This window comes from Scardinius erythrophthalmus (genome assembly GCF_964197995.2).
Source record: "Scardinius erythrophthalmus genome assembly, chromosome: 22".
NCBI lineage: Eukaryota > Metazoa > Chordata > Actinopteri > Cypriniformes > Leuciscidae > Scardinius > Scardinius erythrophthalmus.
Genome location: NC_138242.1, coordinates 32611975 through 32632932, shown reverse-complemented (window position 1 = coordinate 32632932; position 20958 = coordinate 32611975). Strand labels below are relative to the sequence as shown.

The 20958-nt window shown below is 40.2% G+C and overlaps 1 protein-coding gene across 1 annotated transcript in view; it reads left to right on the top strand.

Moving 5' to 3' along the window:
- The window catches only part of kcnh2b (potassium voltage-gated channel, subfamily H (eag-related), member 2b), a gene marked incomplete at both ends in the record, with an annotated part of 198583 nt that extends 179926 nt beyond the window's left edge, over positions 1-18657 (top strand). The window contains 10 exons of the mRNA XM_081352130.1: positions 2941-3363; positions 4387-4777; positions 8645-8844; positions 10481-10733; positions 12187-12380; positions 13116-13218; positions 13580-13828; positions 14002-14173; positions 17519-17687; positions 18487-18657. Coding sequence (XP_081208256.1) covers positions 2941-3363; positions 4387-4777; positions 8645-8844; positions 10481-10733; positions 12187-12380; positions 13116-13218; positions 13580-13828; positions 14002-14173; positions 17519-17687; positions 18487-18657 — 2325 coding nt within the window. The remainder of the gene's footprint in view (positions 1-2940; positions 3364-4386; positions 4778-8644; positions 8845-10480; positions 10734-12186; positions 12381-13115; positions 13219-13579; positions 13829-14001; positions 14174-17518; positions 17688-18486) is intronic.
- Positions 18658-20958: the final 2301 nt, after the last annotated feature.

The following is a 20958-nucleotide window of genomic DNA, read 5'->3' as shown; positions in this document are numbered from 1 at the left end:
TTAAAAACACCACATAGACACATAAACTACATTAAAAGCTGGATTCTCACCACAGGGGGACTTAAATCATACTAATTTTAATTATTGTAAAAAAAACATTTTTTGTGTTACTTTGCTATTGTTCATTTGTCTTTTTTTCCTGTCAGCATAAATGAATTAGGACCCTTCTTGTATATGCATCTCTCAGACTGCCGTTTTGTGTAACGCGCACATAAACGGCCTGGTTGTCTGTGTGCATTTAATCATATCGCAGTAAAACAGCTGATTTTTGTGTAGCACTGAAAACACAAGTCAGGACGCGTCTGTCAGCGCGCCGAGCGTCTCAAAGACGTCCTGACAGTAGTTGCGTGACAGCGCTGTGTGTGTGGGGCTTGTTTGTTGTGCTATAATTATAATGTGTCAAATTGTGTTTCCAAACAGCTGTTCTTAAACTTAAACGCACTAAAATGTGCATGACGTGCATTTGTGCGTCAAAACACTTCATCGTGCGGATGGGTGAGAAACACTCGTGAGTTTCTCCTAAAGCAGCTTTACATAAGACCATCATCAGAGGTCATGAGAGGTCAACTCCTCTCGCACACCAACACACACACACACCTGTGTCAAACCACCCTCCCTCGCTAGTGCGCTCGTGCTTTACATCACGATATTTCACTATATTACTGTTTTTGAAACCTTCACATGAAAATGAATGTGTTTAGGGCTGTGATCTAATTAATTACATGCTATGATTAATCTGATTAATCGCACATCAGATTTGTCTGATAAATAACCCCCAAAGAAAAGCATCAAATTGACGTTACAAAAAGTAGCTTTAGAAAGAAATATTGCATTTGATTCAAAATAGAATTTATTACACATAAAGTTTTAGGCTAAAAGGGACATGAATTTTTCTTTATTTTAGAAGCTGTATCTTAATCTGTATATACAGACCAACAACTGTTTTGTTTACAACATTCTTTGAAATATCTTCTTTTATGTTTCGCAAAAGAAAGAAAGTCATACAGGTTTAAAAAGACATGAGGGTGAGTAAATGACGACAGACTATCCTCAAAATAGGATTTTTTTTAAATGAAGTGAAACTTGTGGCGGTAAATCTCTAAATGATTCTAAAAGAGTCATTGATTCATTCGATTCGTTCAAACGGCTGATTCATTCAGGAACAAAGTAAATGACTCTCTTAATGAAAGAGTCATTGAATCATTGGTTCACCCGATTGATTCGTTCAAATCACGGATTCATTCAGAAACGAAACAGTGCTGTGTGTTGCTCAGACGCTCAACGGTTCTGCTCTGGCTTTATAGGTAATATTTTCGTTGGCATAACTGAGCAAAAACAGACAATATTGTGTCTAAAATGCAACACAATATTAATATCATTGAGATACTGTTGTAAGTTTTAGCATTTGAGAAAAAGCATTTGGGAAGATAATTCAGTGTGCCAGTGGCTTGTGCAAAACATTTATTGCATATTTTTGCAGACGTTCTTTGGTGTATTAATGTCACTCTGATGAAACGTTTCTAAACACAAGCAGCTTTGAAACTTTGAGACTGTCTTTGGTTCACTGCAGTTTTAAGGAGGAAATACTCAGCAATGCTGTCGACTTATGAACTTACACATGGTTTGTCTTAAAGCGGATTAAAAACACCACATAGACACATAAACTACATTAAAAGCTGGATTTTCACCACAGGGGGACTTTAAATTATAATAATTTTAATTAGGTCTAATTTTAATTTAATCAAAAAAGTAGATTTTTATGTAGAATGATCTGATTTTGTGTTAATTTCCTATTGTTCATTTAAATCAGTCTGCATAAATTAATTAGGACCGTTCTTGTAAATGCATCTCTCAGACGGCCTGGTTGCAACTTTTTTTTGCATATTTTTGCTGATGTTCTGAGATGTATTAAAGCCACTCTAAATGAAACGTTTCCAAACACAAGCAGCTTTAAAACATCCCGTAAAAAATTAAATAAATTCTGTATTATGAATTTTTAAGGCGAATTTTTAATTTGGTGGTCAATTTGTAGAGAAAGACACGCCTGCACACATATATATTCAAACGCACATATCTATAGACTAAACATGTAATACGCATGTGCACGCCGTCAGCGTTTTCACAGATTCACGTTTTTGAAGATGATAACGTTTTAAAGAAATGTCACCGCTTGCTCCTTGGACCCGGTTTCTCGATTATCAAACACTGTTGTCGTGCGGATGATCGGCCGGAGCGCATTGAGGGTTTTCTGTAGAACGGTGTCGTGTTAGCGGCCACTAAGTTAATAACTAATGATCTTTATAACAGAAGCTTTAACTTTATCTGGACAATAACTTTATTCTAGATCTGCTGTAAAGCCAAACACTCTCTGTTACTGTAATCTCCTATTATCACTGTAAAGCTGCTGTGAAACATCTATATTGTTAAAAGCGCTGTATAAATGAAGGAGACTTGACTAACTCATCCGTTCTCTTCTCTCTTCTTGTCCTGGTGATGAAGAAAATCTCTCCCTTTGCTTTGAACTTTGAGTGTCGTAACTTTGCAGATGTTGTTTATGCTCAGACAGCAACATTACACAAAGTTAGAAAAGTTCATACTCATACTCAACCACCCCTTTAAATCTTCCCGGTGAATCGTCCGGTCTCTTCGATCTTCCATTTTAGGGTCATTCTGTTTTATATTGGCTCCATCAAACAACTATATGAAATGTAAGATGAACTACTTAGGTCTTTTATCCGCATTATTTTTCCATAGCTAATTTAATTTTTTTCTATTTTTATTTTTTACACCAAGGATGACTTGAGGGTGGGTAAATCATGGGCTAATTTTCATTTCTGGGTGAACTACCCCTTTAATGCCACTCGAATGCAGCGTTTCCAAACACAAGCATCTTTGAAACGTCCCGTTAAATCCTCCGATCTCTTCTCTCTTCCGATCCAGGTTCTGTCTCTGGGCGCCGATGTTCTTCCGGAGTACAAACTCCAGGCTCCTCGGATCCACAAGTGGACGGTCCTGCACTACAGCCCGTTTAAAGCGGTGTGGGATTGGCTGATCCTGCTGTTGGTGATCTACACCGCGATCCTCACGCCGTACTCCGCAGCTTTCCTTCTGGACGAGGAGGAGGAGGTCTCCATGCAGAACTGCGGATACTCCTGCAGTCCTCTCAACGTGGTGGACCTCATCGTGGACATCATGTTCATCATCGACATCATCATCAACTTCCGCACCACATACGTCAACGCCAACGACGAGGTGGTCAGTCACCCGCTGCGAATCGCTGTGCATTACTTTAAAGGCTGGTTCCTCATCGACATGGTGGCCGCGATCCCCTTCGACCTGCTCATATACCGGACCGGGGAGGAGGTGAGTGCTGAGGTGAGGGGAATCATGCGGAACTCTCTGGCTCTTGTGTACTCTCTTCATCTTTCCAATGCCAGTGTTGTCGGCTCTAATGAAAGCTTGCTTGAGATGTTGCTCTTTTGTGTTTTCATTTAATGCTTTGAATTAAAGTGTCTGCTAACTGATTGTTGGTGCCATTCTGTGGCCAGAAAATACAGGCCAAATCACAAACAAATCTCAGTTACACTTTAGGAAAGGACAATATTTGGTCGAGATACAACTATTGAAAATCTGGAATCTGAGGGTGCAAAAAAATCGAAACATTGAGAAAATCTCCTTTAAATTTGTTCATTTATGTTGGCGATTGTGCTGCATTCACTCACACAAATAAATGTTTTATATATTTACGGTAGGATATTTACAAAATATCTTCATGGAACATGATCTTTACTTAATATCCTAATGATTTTTGGCATAAAAGAAAAATATGTATTTTTGAGCCATACAATGTATTGTTGGCTATTGCCACAGATAAACCCGTGCGACTCGAGACTGGTGACGTGATCCAGAGTCACACATACACACATACACACACACACACACACACACACACACACACACACACATATATATATATATATATATATATATATATTTTTTTTTTTACAATATGAATCTGATGCATTGCATATAAAAATGAAAGGAAAGGATTACAAGACGTCAGGTGAAGAATGAAGATATGTGTGAAAAAAGTATAAGTATTACAACGCATTTATAATAAAGATGTCGATTTTTAAAGCTAAAATTGTAGAAATGAAAAAGAGTGTTTTTCCTGTACCCTCTCGTTCCAGATGACCACCATCATCGGCCATAATGCAATAATATTTCACTTTTTTTTTCACTGAGCATAAGAGACTTTTTTCAAAAACATGAAAAACATGTTTCTAGTGTTTCCTCACAACTCTACATATTTATTATGATGCTTAATTTATTAAAGTTAAAATTGCAGAAATGAAAAAGTGTTTTTCCTGTATCCTCTCGCTCCAGACGACCACCCTCATCGGCCTCCTCAAGACGGCGCGACTCCTACGGCTGGTGCGAGTGGCTCGTAAACTGGACCGGTACTCTGAGTACGGGGCGGCCGTCCTGTTCCTGCTCATGTGCACCTTCGCTCTGATCGCGCATTGGCTGGCCTGCATCTGGTACGCCATCGGGAACGTGGAGCAGAACCGCTCCATCGGCTGGCTTCACGCGCTCGGCGTTCATCTGGGCAAACAGCACAACATCAGCATCCCGAGATCCGGACCCAGCATCAAGGATAAATACGTGACGGCGCTATACTTCACCTTCAGCAGCCTGACCAGCGTGGGCTTCGGGAACGTGTCGCCGAACACCAACTCAGAGAAGATCTTCTCCATCTGCGTCATGCTCATCGGATGTGAGTGTGTTTCAGTTAGGGATCGGCCGTCGTATCGGTATTGGCCGAGATATGTTCATTTTTAATATTATCGTTATCAGCCCGATAAGAAAATTGTGACATTATTTTCATTGCAAATTCTAAAATTCCATTTTTTTTTTTTTTTTTTTTTTTTGGGGGGGGTATTTTTAAGTTTTCAGTAATTTCCATCAGCTTTAATGGTGGTTTTATACCATTTTACATTACATATAGGGATGTAAGATATCGGCCATCATATCAGTATCGGCTGATATGTGTTCATTTTTAATGTTATCGTTATCGGCCCGATAAGAAACTTTGGCTGATATATTAAAGCCGATAAATAATGTATTATTTCCTTCAGCTGAGACACTTCAGATGTTCAACATGATGGTTTTGAATTGCTTTAAATATGATTGAAATCACATCAAAATAAAAATACAGTTCAGTGCAACATGTTTGGTCATATAACTACATAAAATATGTAGAATAATGGCTTTTAATGGTGAGACTTTTGTTTTTGTAATCAGGCTCTCATAAATTATTTAAAAATTTGGATTTAGATTTATCGGCCAATATATCGGTTATCGGCTTTCAAATATAAAGAATTATCGGTTATCGGTATCGGCCGAAATTTTCATATCGGTGCATCCCTAGTTTTATTATCTCCGTATCTCTGTTATGATCAGTGACAATAAACTTAGATATTGAGTACGTTCATCATAACAGAGGTGTTATTCAAATCTTTATGTGTATAAATTGCCATTTTAAATGTTTTGATTAACTTAATAGATCCTGAGAACACAAATCAAGCTTTAATAGACCCATTAAAGCAGGTCTAAGTTTTGACCTTCATCCTAAATATTCTTGCAGCTCTGATTAAACCTCATTACAGATGTGCTTGTTTGTTCTGTAGGCTGTATTTTTAGTAGAGCTCTTTTTAGTGTGCACTATATGATCAAACCTCATCATGCTGATGAAACATCCTCCCTTTTTAATTTTCCGTTATATATCAACCTGATAGCTCATTTTTGAAGGTCTTGATCGCAGCAATTAATGATAAATTGCCAATTTAATATCCCTGCCGCACATATATCAGACCTCAGTGGCCGTGAAGTAATTTCCGTTTTTATGGCCGGTACAAGCATTTATCATCGGAGCTGCAGATTTACATTTTGTTATATGGCAAAAGTTCAAAAGGGCAAAATCAACATGATTTCTTCAATCCGATAAAAGATTTTAATTTAATTAATTAGCTCGTTCAAAGCTGAAGTCACCAGACTGTGGTGATCAGGCTCAATATTCACTGAACCACTACAGACAGACTCATTTGCTCAATTGTTTTTACTGTTTCTATTGGGTTTGTTTCTTTCTTTAGTGTGTTAGAATAAATCTCATCAGGAATCGGGTCCAGGTGATATTTAACCCCATCATATTTTATTTTATTCGATTTATTCGATTTTTAAATTTTACATCGTGACATTATATTCATGACAAATTATAATTTCCGTATTTTATGTCTTTTTAATTCTTGGTATTTTCAATTTTTTTGGTAATTTCTCCTATTTTTAATGGTGTTTCTCATTACTGTACTTCAGCGATTTTATACTGTTTTACCATTACAACTAGGGATGCAAGATATATATTGACCACCGTAAATGTTATCGTTATCGACCTGATGAGAAAATTTGGCCAATATATTTATTTACATATATAAATAGTTTCATATACATTTATATATATATATATATCAATTTGGCCAATATATTTAAATAATGTATTATTTCCTTCAGCTGAGTCACTTCAGATGCGCACTGTTCAACATGATGGTTTTAAATTCCTTGAAATATAATTGAAACCACTTCAAAAAAGAAAAATACAGTGAAGTGCAAAATGTTCTGTTATACATACTACATAAAATGATAATGAGAATAATGGCTTTTAATGGTGAGACTTTTGTTTTTGTATTCAGGCTCTCAAATATTATATAAAAATTTAGATTCAGATTTATCGGCCAATATATCGGTTATCGGCTTTCAAATATAAAGAATTATCAGTTATCGGTATCGGCCAAAAATGTTCATATCAGTGCATCCCTAATTACAAATTCTGTAATACAATGTTTTTACCTGTTAAAATCAGCACAAAGTAAATACAGTTCAGCCAATACCACTGAGATGTACAAATACTAAATAATAAAACGTTATTTTTTGCATTTTATAGTAATGAGAATGATATTTTGTTTAGCATTACATTAAAAATTAGCTTAATTATCATAAAAATAATGTCACAATGCACATAATCTTTGTAAAGTGGATGTAAAGGTCAAATCTCCAGTGCACTATGATTCACACTACAAAAGCAGCAAAAACAGCAAAAAAGAAGGAGCTAAATCTGGTTTCTTATTTCTTTTGCTGTATTGGTGAAATATGACTCAGATGTGCTGTTTTGACAGGCTTTTTGAGATTATCCTCATTCGATAATTCCTGAAAGTTAATTCAACAAAGAGAAGAGGAGGATATACAGTATTCTGTGGCGTTTGAGCTTCAGTCGCTGCTGCTTTGTTGCTATTTTTGCAGCTTTTGTAGTGTGATTCACAGTGCTGCCCACCTGCAGCGAGTTCAGTCAGCGCTCACCGCGGTGAAACAGTGGACCGAGGTCAGATCATGATGAACACACACACAAATCTTTTAGGCTCGTTCTGAAGCACTTGAGATTTGTATACACTGAAAAATGTATGGTGTTTTCACTCAGAAATTGATAGTAAATTTCACGATTAAGGTCCTTGCACACTGAGTCAGAAATTTTCGCACGTTAAAAAATAAATACGACCTCATGTTTTGTCAATCACGCTTACACACTGCCCCCGAAACTTTCATTCGTCGTAAAAAAATTTGGATCGGGTTCGATTTTCTGCGTTCTTCGCATCCGTTTTGAATGGAGTTGGAGCACAATTCAGAGCTACAGAATCATGAATACGAAAAAACGCATACGAAAATTTTGGACTCAGGGCCCTGTCTTGCCATACTCTTCCCTCCACAGTCGCACGTCGGTAAATTAGGGAATGAACTTGCGCTCCCGGGGGCGGTTCAGTGAAGAGAGGAGGCGTGTTCCGGCGCAAACGTTCCCTGGTGCTATTTTGCAGTTTCAGGAAACAATTCCTCCACAGACCAGGAGAAACCTCGTCTAAAGTCAGTGGCGCGTTATTCAGATGCTATTTTAAGGGCCATAATCAATGTAGCGTGAGCACAACGCACACACACTTTGCTTCTCTCATCTACACAGAAGCAGTAGTTCTCATTTTTAGAAAACCATACATTATTACAAGGAAAAATATTACCACACGAGGGAAATCATTGTTGTGTCCATGTAGATGTGAAAAAATAGGCATAAATCTAGCTTAGACATTTACCCAAATTATCATACGCCTGTTTAACCGAAGATAATCTGGGTGTGTTTCTACATCCCCAACGTCACTTCTCTGTGTGTTACAGCCCTGACGAGAACGTCGGTCTCCTCGGCTGTGAACCGCTCCTGGCAAATCCGCCGTTATAATAGCAATCCGCCATGGAACAAGCGCGCCGGCTCTTAAAGGGAATGTGAGATGTCGCTCTGATTGGTTTATTTCACGTTACGCCCAAACCACACCTATGAGTAATGAAGCGACTTCAGACCAACCTGTTTTAGATTTGCAAGATCCGCCCACAAAGTTACTTGCGTTTCGCGCTTGATACTTGCGTTTCAGATCGTTAAAATAGGGCCTTCAGTGTGCAAGGACCTTTACTCACAAAGAAAAAGTGTAAAACAATATACCTGTGTAGGTGCTTCATCACAACACTTGTTTAACCATGCGTTCCTGTTCCCGTTCAGCGCTCATGTACGCCAGTATCTTCGGGAACGTGTCGGCCATCATCCAGCGCCTGTATTCGGGAACGGCTCGGTATCACACTCAGATGCTGCGGGTTCGAGAGTTCATCCGCTTCCATCAGATTCCCAACCCACTGCGACAGAGACTGGAGGAGTATTTCCAGCACGCCTGGTCCTACACCAACGGCATCGACATGAACGCCGTGAGTTCTCCTGCTTCCTTACACTAACAAACTTACATGCACCACATTTAAAAACAGGCCATCTTCAGTCTTCATTGTGTGATGTTGCTGTGTGATCATGAAGAAGCTCCAGCTCTTCTCTATATCAGTGTCAGTGTTCCTGAACTCCTGAAACACCTCCACTGTATCTCGAGTTTCTTCCGGGAACAAAGACGTCACAATATTCCTCATTATAATAATTAATGCGCAGAATAAAGGGGCGGGGCCTGGGTGAGTTAGTTAGTAGTGTGTTTAACTGGCGGTTATGGAAAGGGGCGGGACATTTCCCAAACACACTCGAAGCGCTCGACCAATCACAACACACTGCTCCAGCCGACCAATCAGAGCACAGTGTGCTTTTCAGAAGGAGGGGCTTCATAGAGACAGGAAGTAAACAGAGCGTTACTGACAGACTGGGAAGAGAGGAGCCGCAACAATGGAGAATATGAGGAAAATAATCAACATTCAAGCAGGAAAACCCATGGAAGCTTGTTTCCGCAACAGAATAAAACATTTTAAAAGATAATTGCAGTTATGCAATTATGAAGTTATGAAGTCAGAACTGCGTGATATAAAGTCACAATTGCATAATATAAAGTCAGAATTCTGACTTTTTTTCTTGCAATTGTGAGTTTAAATCATGCAATTCTGAGATTAATAAAGTGAGAGTTGTGAGCTGTATTATATGAATATAGTACATTATGCATAATGAGTTCATTTAGCAGCTGTCCTCACCAGCACAACCTCTACTATTACCAGCCCCAAACGCAGAGTTTAACGAGATTACGTGCTCAAGTGAAGAAAACAAATGAGCGTCCACCTCGGCCTATGAGCTCTTCTCATTAAGGAGCGGTGGAGCGTTCTGATTGGACTCCTTTAATAGGTCCTTTTTTATTGATTTTGTTTCTTTACAAGCTACTAAAACTAAACCATTCAGCTCTGAGATGAATCACAACATTAAAAACATTGATTTGAAGCCAAAAAAGTTCCTAAAAATGAACAAAAAGTAAGAATTTGTGTACTTAGCGGCTTTTACGAGACTGCAGATCCCATTAAGCTTTGAAAATGACATAATCAAATAAAAAATGAGAGTACAATATATAAATATTGAACTGTAGTCACTGATTAGGTGTATAAAAACAGTAGATATAAATATTATACTTACCGTTCATAAGCTTGGGGTCTGAAATGTATATATTTTTAAATAATACTTTTGTTCAGCAAGTGACAATAAAGACATTTATAATGTTGCAAAATATATCTGTTTCAATAAATGCTGTTCTTTCTATTAAAGAATCCTGAAAGATAAATTACATCACCATTTCCACAAAAATATGAACTGTTTTCAACATTGATGATAATCAAATGTTTTTTGAGCATCAAATCATCATATTAGAGTGATTTCTGAAGGATCATGCGACACTGAAGACTGGAGTAATGATGCTGAACATCAGCTTTGATCACATCTATCTATCATTTATTTGTTGTTGATTTGTCATATTGTGGTATAATCTCACACAAACCAGTTGTTTGACTGTAGATTCGGACTGACATTCTTCAAAATATCTTGTTCAGAATGTTGTTCAGCTTTTAACAGTTGTTTGGTGTGTCCGATCAGGTGCTGAAGGGTTTCCCAGAGTGTCTACAGGCCGACATCTGCCTCCACCTGAACCGAACGCTCCTGCAGAACTGTAAAGCGTTCAAGGGCTCCAGTAAAGGCTGTCTGCGGGCGCTGGCCATGAAGTTTAAGACCACACACGCTCCTCCGGGAGACACACTGGTGCACGCCGGGGACGTCCTGACCGCGCTGTACTTCATCTCTCGCGGCTCCATCGAGATCTTACGTGGAGATGTGGTGGTGGCCATCTTAGGTAAAAAGACTGCACATTTAAAGAGACTTAAACAGACAATCATCTTATATTCCCACAAACGCCTGTTTAGAAGTCAACAAGATGGACCATATGCTTAAGTCAAGTCTCCTTCATTTATACAGCGCTTTTAACAATATATAGCCTATTGTTTCACAGCAGCTTTACAGTGATAATAGGAGATTACAGTAACAGAGAGTGTTTTGGCTTTACAGCAGCTCTAGAATAAAGTTATTGTCCAGATAAAGTTAGTTTGATTGATTCACTTCTGTTGTAAAGATCATTAGTTATTTACTTAGTGGCCGCTAACATGACACCGCACTGACAGAAAACCCTTAATGCGCTCCGGCTGCTCAGCCGCACAACAACAGTGTTTGATAATCGAGAACGCAAACTTTTGAAATAGGTTTCAAGATGCAAGCATTGAACATTTTTGAGAGAAAAAAAGAAGGAACTAGAGTATGTTTTCCATTTAAGCCATGCTAGCTCTATATCCCGTTTGAATGCAACACCGTTTCAAGGATAGGTTCAGTTTGACAGATTCTGTTTGTCCTCTAGTGCCACCTACAGGACATCATCTGTAAAACTGAATTCACACAGTTAAAGGAATAATTCATCCAATAATTGTTTACTCACCATCATGACTTTCCTGTGTCCCTTTTTCTTTTTGGAAAACAAGAGCAGATGTTTAGCAGAATGTCACTGCTGTTCTTTGAAAGCTCATAGTGACTGTCAATCTCCAAAGAGGATTAAAAACACCGTAAATGGATGGATGGATGGATGGATGGATGGATGGATGGATAGATAGATAAACAAATGATAGATAGATAGATAGATAGATAGATAGATAGATAGATAGATAGATAGATAGATAGATAGATAGATAGATAGATAGATAGATAGATAGATAGATATATAAACAAATGATAGATAGATAGATAGATAGATAGATAGATAGATAAACAAATGATAGATAGATAGATAGATAGATAGATAGATAGATAGATAGATAGATAAAACAAATGATAGATAGATAGATAGATAGATAGATAGATAGATAGATAGATAGATAAAACAAATGATAGATAGATAGATAGATAGATAGATAGATAGATAGATAGATAGATAGATAGATAGATAGATAGATAAACAAATGATAGATAGATAGATAGATAGATAGATAGATAGATAGATAGATAGATAGATAGATAGATAGATAGATAGATAGATAGATAGATAGATAAACAATTGATAGATAGATAAACAATTGATAGATAGATAAACAATTGATAGATAGATAAACAATTGATAGATAGATAAAACAAATGATTGATAGATAGATGGATGGATTGATAGTTTGATGTTTGTAAGTCGCTTTGGATAAATGCGTCTGCTAAATGATTCAATGTAAATGTTATTATGGATGTTTGTGACGATGATCTTCTGAACATCACAGGGAAGAATGATATATTCGGCGAGCCCATAAACCTGTACGCGCGTCCCGGGAAATCCAACGCGGACGTGAGAGCGCTGACGTACTGCGACCTCCATAAGATCCACCGGGAAGATGTGCTGGAGGTGCTGGACATGTACCCGGAGTTCTCCGACCACTTCTGGAGCAACCTGGAGATCACCTTCGACCTCAGAGACGTGAGTCACACACCCGGGAATCGAGCAAAACCACAGCACGTCTTTTCATCAATGGCTACGTTTACATGCAGACAAATAATCCGTTCGTAATCGGATTGACGGATCAATCGGACTGAAAAGCCCTCATGTAAAACACTTTAATCGATCCGACTGAGCTCGATCCCAATGACATTTCGATCAGATTGAAAGGGTCGGTTTATTCCTTTTCTAATCCGATAGAGAGGACATGTAAACACTTGATCGGGTTGAAAACCGAAACTGAAAGGCCTGCGCATGTGCAATGATGCAGAAATAGCGTAATGATGTGTGACGCCTGAACGAGCTGTTGTTCCTGCTGAATAAAGTGTCGTATAAACGAGTTTCCCGTCATTCTCAAATCCTCCTTTCACTGCGTCTGTGAAGTGATAAATATAAACGGTTCATATGCTCATCGTCCCCAAATTATGTCCAGAAATGGATAAATATTAAGTCTGCTGTTTAAAACAAATAAAGAAGTAATGTAGGAGAATAGTTATTATGTGCAAACAGCAGGAAACTCTGTATATTTGTGCAGTGCGCGCATGTCAAAAAATCTATTCCGATTTAAAGCTTGTATAAACGCGCACATCAACCCGATCACATGTTCAGTGTTCATGTAAACAGTACGTTCAGATTCATCAACCGGAATGAATTCAGTCCGATTAAAATAAAAGTTGTGCATGTAAACGTAGCCAATGTGTGTCTGTGTGTTTATAGACGAACATGATTCCAGGCTCTCCCAGCAGCGACGATTCGGATTGCGTCGGCTTCAACAAACTGCGGAGACGAAAACTTTCATTCCGACGACGAACGGAAAAAGGTATTTCCCATAATTCACGTTCCCATTAGAGCATCTCTGTATTTATCTTTGTAGGTTTGTTATGTTTTTTTTTTTTTTATATTAGTTCTGTGTTGTTATCTTAACATAATGCTACCATCAAACTCTATAGGAACAGATATACAGTCAAGCCAAAAATTATATTATTATATCATTTTGTATATTTTTTACTAGTGGGTGCAGGACACTATAGTTTATTTATGTAAGTGAGGATAGAACGGTGTTTTGGTTTGACTGTATGTGTATATATATATATATATATATATATATATATACACACAAAGCATTAGACCTGTTTCTCATATTCCGTTGATGAATATTCATCCCGTGTTTATTTCTCCAGATGATGCAGATGTTGGAGAGATCAAGAAGAATCAGAAACCCATTCGGAGAGGCAGAAAACAAGCAGCCAGTAACAAGAGCGAACTGGATCCGGGATGGGAGGAGCCTCGGGATTCTGTGTCCTCTCACTCCAGTGGGGACGAGGGGGAGGAGCCTGTGCACACAAGCCCCGCCCCTCTCACAACGCTCATGGATGTCACTGAGGGAGAGGCCGATCCGAAAACAGGAAACACATGTAATGCCCTATCAGGTGACAGAATGGCAACTTATTTAAAATTTAAAACAGGCCAAATTACTGAAATAATAATATTTAAAAAAATTATGAAATTGAATTGTAAATAATATTACATTTCATAAAATAGTGTAATATTATATAAAATCGTATTTTTAATATTCTAATTTTAAAATAAACATGTGTCTCAGGTGCTTTCTCAGGTGTGTCTAACATCTTCAGTTTCTGGGGTGAGAGTCGGGGGAGGCAGTATCAGGAGTTGCCCCGCTGTAACCGTCCGCATCCCAGCAGCCTCAGCGTCAGCCGGCAGCAGCGCAGCCTCATGGAGGGCCGACTCGAGCTGCTGCAGAAACAGCTCAACAGGTCTCAGCGCACAACTCACAACAACTCACAACAACTCACAACTCACGCCTCACAACTCACGCCTCACAACTCACTCCTCACAACTCACGCCTCACAACTCACGCCTCACAACTCACTCCTCACAACTTACGCCTCACAACTCACTCCTCACAACTCACTCCTCACAACTCACGCCTCACAACTCACGCCTCACAACTCACTCCTCACAACTCACGCCTGACAACTCACTCCTCACAACTCACTCCTCACAACTTACGCCTCACAACTCACTCCTCACAACTCACTCCTCACAACTCACTCCTCACAACTCACTCCTCACAACTCACTCCTCCTCACAACTCACTCCTCACAACTCACGCCTCACAACTCACTCCTCACAACTCACTCCTCACAACTCACTCCTCACAACTCACGCCTCACAACTCACTCCTCACAACTCACTCCTCACAACTTACGCCTCACAACTCACTCCTCACAACTCACTCCTCACAACTCACTCCTCACAACTCACTCCTCACAACTTACGCCTCACAACTCACTCCTCACAACTCACGCCTCACAACTCACTCCTCACAACTCACGCCTGACAACTCACTCCTCACAACTCACTCCTCACAACTTACGCCTCACTCCTCACAACTCACTCCTCACAACTCACTCCTCACAACTCACTCCTCACAACTCACTCCTCCTCACAACTCACTCCGCACAACTCACTCCTCACAACTCACTCCTCACAACTCACTCCTCACAACTCACGCCTCACAACTCACTCCTCACAACTCACGCCTCACAACTCACGCCTCACAACTCACTCCTCACAACTCACGCCTCACAACTCACGCCTCACAACTCACTCCTCACAACTCACGCCTCACAACTCACGCCTCACAACTCACTCCTCACAACTCACGCCTCACAACTCACTCCTCACAACTATTCACAACAACTCACAACTCACGCCTCACAACTTACTCCTCACAACTTACTCCTCACAACTCACTCCTCACAACTATTCACAACAACTCACGCCTCACAACTCACTCCTCACAACTCACTCCTCACAACTATTCACAACAACTCACAATTCACGCCTCACAACTTACTCCTCACAACTCACGCCTCACAACTCACTCCTCACAACTCACGCCTCACAACTCACTCCTCGCAACTCACGCCTCACAACTCACTCCTCACAACTCACTCCTCACAACTCACGCCTCACAACTCACAACAGCTCACAACTCACAACAACCCTCAACTCACCCATCACAACTCACTCCTCACAACTCACGCCTCACAACTCACTCCTCACAACAGCTCACAACTCACAACAGCTCACAACTCACAACAACCCACAACTCACGCCTCACAACTCACTCCTCACAACTCACTCCTCACAACAGCTCACAACTCACGCCTCACAACTCACGCCTCAACTCACGCCTCACAACTCACGCCTCAACTCACGGCTCACAACTCACTCCTCACAACTCACAACAGCTCACAACTCACGCCTCACAACAGCTCACAACTCATGCCTCATAACTCACTCCTCACAACTCACTCCTCACAACTCATGCCTCACAACTCACGACTCACAACTCACTCCTCACAACTCACTCCTCACAACTCACTCCTCAGAACTCACGCCTCACAACTCACTCCTCAAAACTCACTCCTCACAACTCACTCCTCACAACTGACGCCTCACAACTCACTCCTCACAACTCACTCCTCACAACTGACTCCTCACAACTCACGCCTCACAACTTACGCCTCACAACTCACTCCTCACAACTCACGCCTCACAACTCACTCCTCACAACTCACTCCTCAAAACTCACTCCTCACAACTCACTCCTCACAACTGACTCCTCACAACTCACGCCTCACAACTCACGCCTCACAACTCACGCCTCACAACTCACTCCTCACAACTGACTCCTCACAACTCACGCCTCACAACTCACTCCTCACAACTCACTCCTCACAACTGACTCCTCACAACTCACGCCTCACAACTCACTCCTCACAACTCACTCCTCACAACTCACGCCTCACAACTCACTCCTCACAACTCACACTTCACAACTCACTCCTCACAACTGACTCCTCACAACTCACTCCTCACAACTGACTCCTCAAAACTCACTCCTCACAACTCACACCTCACAACTCACTCCTCACAACTGACTCCTCACAACTCACGCCTCACAAGTCACTCCTCACAACTCACTCCTCACAACTCACTCCTCACAACTCACTCCTCAAAACTCACTCCTCACAACTCACACCTCACAACTCACTCCTCACAACTGACTCCTCAAAACTCACTCCTCACAACTCACTCCTTACAACTGACTCCTCACAACTCACGCCTCACAACTCACTCCTCACAACTCACTCCTCACAACTCACGCCTCACAACTCACTCCTCACAACTCACTCCTCAAAACTCACTCCTCACAACTCACACCTCACAACTCACTCCTCACAACTGACTCCTCACAACTCACTCCTCACAACTCACACCTCACAACTCACTCCTCACAACTGACTCCTCACAACTCACTCCTCACAACTGACTCCTCACAACTCACTCCTCACAACTCACGCCTCACAACTCACGCCTCACAACTCACTCCTCACAACTCACGCCTCACAACTCAAGCCTCACAACTCACTCCTCACAACTCACTCCTCACAACTGACTCCTCACAACTGACTCCTCACAACTCACGCCTCACAACTCACTCCTCACAACTCACTCCTCACAACTCACGCCTCACAACTCACGCCTCACAACTCAAGCCTCACAACTCACTCCTCACAACTCACTCCTCACAACTCACGCCTCACAACTCACACCTCACAACTCACTCCTCACAACTGACTCCTCACAACTCACTCCACAAAACTCACTCCACAAAACTCACTCCTCACAACTCACGCCTCACAACTCACTCCTCACAACTCACGCCTCACAACTCACTTTTCATTTTCGATTATCCGGGAGTGCCGCACTTCCAAGATGGCAACAGTTGGCTCCGCCGTCTTAGTGCTTCAAAAATGAAGAAACACTACGAGTGACTGCACACTACGCCCATATTTTTTTACAGTCTATGGTCACAACTCACTGCAATCAGACTGACGAACTAAACCGTGGGCTACGACTGTCTAGAACTGAACTGATTCACTGAAACCACACTTCCTAACACTATACAGACACTTGATGCTGTTATGTGTGTGTGTGTGTGTGTGTGTGTGTGTGTGTGTGTGTGTGTGTGTGTGTGTGTGTGTGTGTGTGTATGTGTGTGTGTGTGTGTGTGTGTATGTGCGCAGACTGGAGAGCCGCATGTCAACGGACATCAGCGCGATCATGCAGCTCCTGCAGAGGCAGATGATGCTGGTTCCTCCGGCGTACAGCACAGTTTCTCCATCCATGTTCCCCGAGAGACTCGTGCAGCCCGTCACTCCACTGGACCCAGACACACTCGCTCCGCTCTCACAGGTGTGACACACACACACACACATGCTGACGGGTCTCAGATGATGCTCGTTACTAGTGCAAACACACACCACTGTCATCACACTTGATCAATTCTGAACTGCAGTTTTAGAGAATTTATTAGCAGATAGATAGACAGATGATAGATAGATAGATAGATAGATAGATAGATAGATAGATAGATAGATAGATAGATAGATAGATAGATAGATAGATAGATAGATAGATAGATAGATAGATAGACAGATGATAGTTAGATAGATAGATAGATAGATAGATAGATAGATAGATAGATAGATAGATAGATAGATAGATAGATAGATAGATAGACAGATGATAGTTATATAAATAGATAGATAGATAGATAGATAGATAGATAGATAGATAGATAGATAGATAGATAGATAGATAGACAGATGATAGTTAGATAGATATAGATAGATAGATAAACAGATGATAGATAGACAAATGATAGATCGATAGATAGATAGATAGATAGATAGATAGATAGATAGATAGATAGATAGATAGATAGATAGATAGATAGATAGATAGATAGACAGATGATAGATAGATAGATAGATAGATAGATAGATAGAGAAATAGAGAAATAGAGAGATAAACAGATGATATATGAATAGATGATGAATAGATATAATGTATAAATATATAAAATTGTGATCTTTGATTCAAATGAAAGTTTTGTCTGAGCAAACAATAGTATCTTGTACAGTTCCAGCAGGAATTGATGAACGCTTGTGTTGTTGAAACCGCAGCATCTCTCGTCTGTTTTCTCTCTCAGTCCTGCGAGTCTCTCCATCCTGCAGACGCTCTTCCCTCGGGATCCTCAAACCTCGGGACCCGACCGGACCTGGACGTCCAGAGACGCTTCTCTCTACAGGAGCCGCAGACGACACACACACCACACGCACCACACACACCACAGAAACACAGCTCAGACCCGGGGAGCTAGAGTCTCTCTCTCTCTCTCTCTCTCTCTCTCTCTCTCTCTCTCTCTCTCTCTCTCTCTCTCTCTCTCTCTCTCTCTCTTCCCTCTCCCTCTCTCTCTCCGTCCTGCTTCTGGTTTTGCACTGAGGAGTTTCAGAGACACACTGGAGCTGGTTTTACTCACGTATGATCATGAAAGACAGCGATGAACTTCACTCGTCTCCACTGCTGTCATCCAGTATTGGATATCCATAAACAAACAATAATGATTATTACTAATTTCAAAGTAGCCATTATGTCTTGCACTGAATTTTCCAGACTCTCTCGATCTATATCTTCACGTCTACGGCGCTTCCAAAACAAAGAACTGGTTGAACTTGTTAGTGTTAGCTGGCCTAACAGAAGAAAATACGACTACTAATAATAATCTGATGTGTTCTGTCTGTCTGTCTGTCTTTGCCTTCATTTACTGTGCAAGAATGATGAAGAAGGCGGAGCCTCAAGCCCCGCCCACTCACACTGGATTGGCTGGATTGCAGTGGGTGGGGTGATTGACAGCTGTTTAAAGCTATGAAGAGTCATGTGTCTGACACTGAGACCAACAATATGCAACGAGTCCGACGCGCGTTGGTTTGGTTTCAGCGTCTTGTTAAAGATGGCGAGATTTTTAAAGTTGGAACACATTAGCTTTAGCAATACAGAATCCTTTAAACCACAAATGAAACCAAATACTGAAGATTGGGTGTAAAAGTTCATATTTTTCAGTGATTTTCCATTATCTGTGGTGTTTACGGCCCTGCAGCCACAGTCACATGATTATTTGGTTGAGCTCTTGAACCGGATGAATTCATTAAAAACAGACGTGTGGACCAAGAAAAAAAGAAACTTTACAATAAGCTATTAAGCATGCGATAATAAACATACACTTTTAATATAAGGCATTTTTTTTATGGCAGACTTTACCGTTATCATATTTAAATTATTATAGCATTTAATCTAAGCGTTTCTGAGGAAAGAAGAGCATATTAGCATGAGAACCTGTTTAGCATCTGTACACGAATCATGAATCATGACAACGATTGTATCATTCTGCCTTTCGGCTGTTTATTTGTGGTTTATGTTTTCGTTGATACCAAATATGATATTTAATTTGAACTGAACTTGATCAAACATCTGAATCTGTGTCAATGTGAAGAACGGTTCAAACACTACTGCATTAAATGACAATATTCCCTTTTACTTGGATGAATGCAAGAGTTTGCACATATTTGTTGTTAATTTTATTATTATTATTATTATTATTAGTGTCTCTATAGATTCTGTGAGTCTTTTCAACGCCACATATGGGTGAATCTCACACATCCAGATCAGATTTGACCCCAATATCAACAAAAAGAAAAGAAAAAAAAAAGATTATATTGGCATGAAGACAACAAAGCTTATTTTTAGGATATTAGATATTCATAATTTTATTTTAATTTATCATAAATAAAAGCTAATACAGGTAATGCTGCAGCAAATACTGCTATAATGAATAAATATAAATAGTAACACTACAATAAGGTTTCATTTTTTTTTACTTTCAGTGCAAACAATTTCAGGGAAAATTGGTCATTAAAATCCTTAATGTAAAAAAAGCTGCTTTTTCTTTGTGTTGAGATTCTCCCTCACGGCTGTAGTGTTTCTGTTTGTAAGGTTGTCTCTGACACACATTAGTTCATTTATTTTTAGTTGATTTGGTCGTTTGTTTGTTTGTAATCCAGGATTTAATCTGTGTCAGCGGGGAATTTGAGTTTAATTCACAAAACACGGCTTCATTGTCCTAATGTTCAGACAGAAATTAATGCAGCTTATAACAAAATGATTGTGTTTCGTTCTATTACTGTATGTACAACATTGTTATGTTGCAGAACACTATTATGTTCATATATGTTTATGACACTTTTCTGCTGATAATGGTCCTGCTGAGATGGGTTTGTGTGTGTATTACGTGTCCTGTCGTGTGTGTTTCTCTTGGTGTTCGGTGACGCTGTGCTCTTTAAAGGCACCCGAACACTAAAACATAATCAGGCCCATTTAGAGCCCAAATCTTCCAACAGTCCTAGGAAACTCCCGATCCTTGATGGCTCTCCTGATGATCTTATCAGATTTCCCTGTGGTGTGAAGTGTGTTAAGAGTCATTGAATCTGCCGCTCAGCTTGTTTGTTTATTCTTAAGTCACGTTTGACCAAGAGACATTTAGCGAGATTTCCCGTGTTGAGGATCAAAACTGTTAAATCTAAGACGGAGGCGATTCGGAGGCCCGTTTCAAAGAAACAGTCGGAGA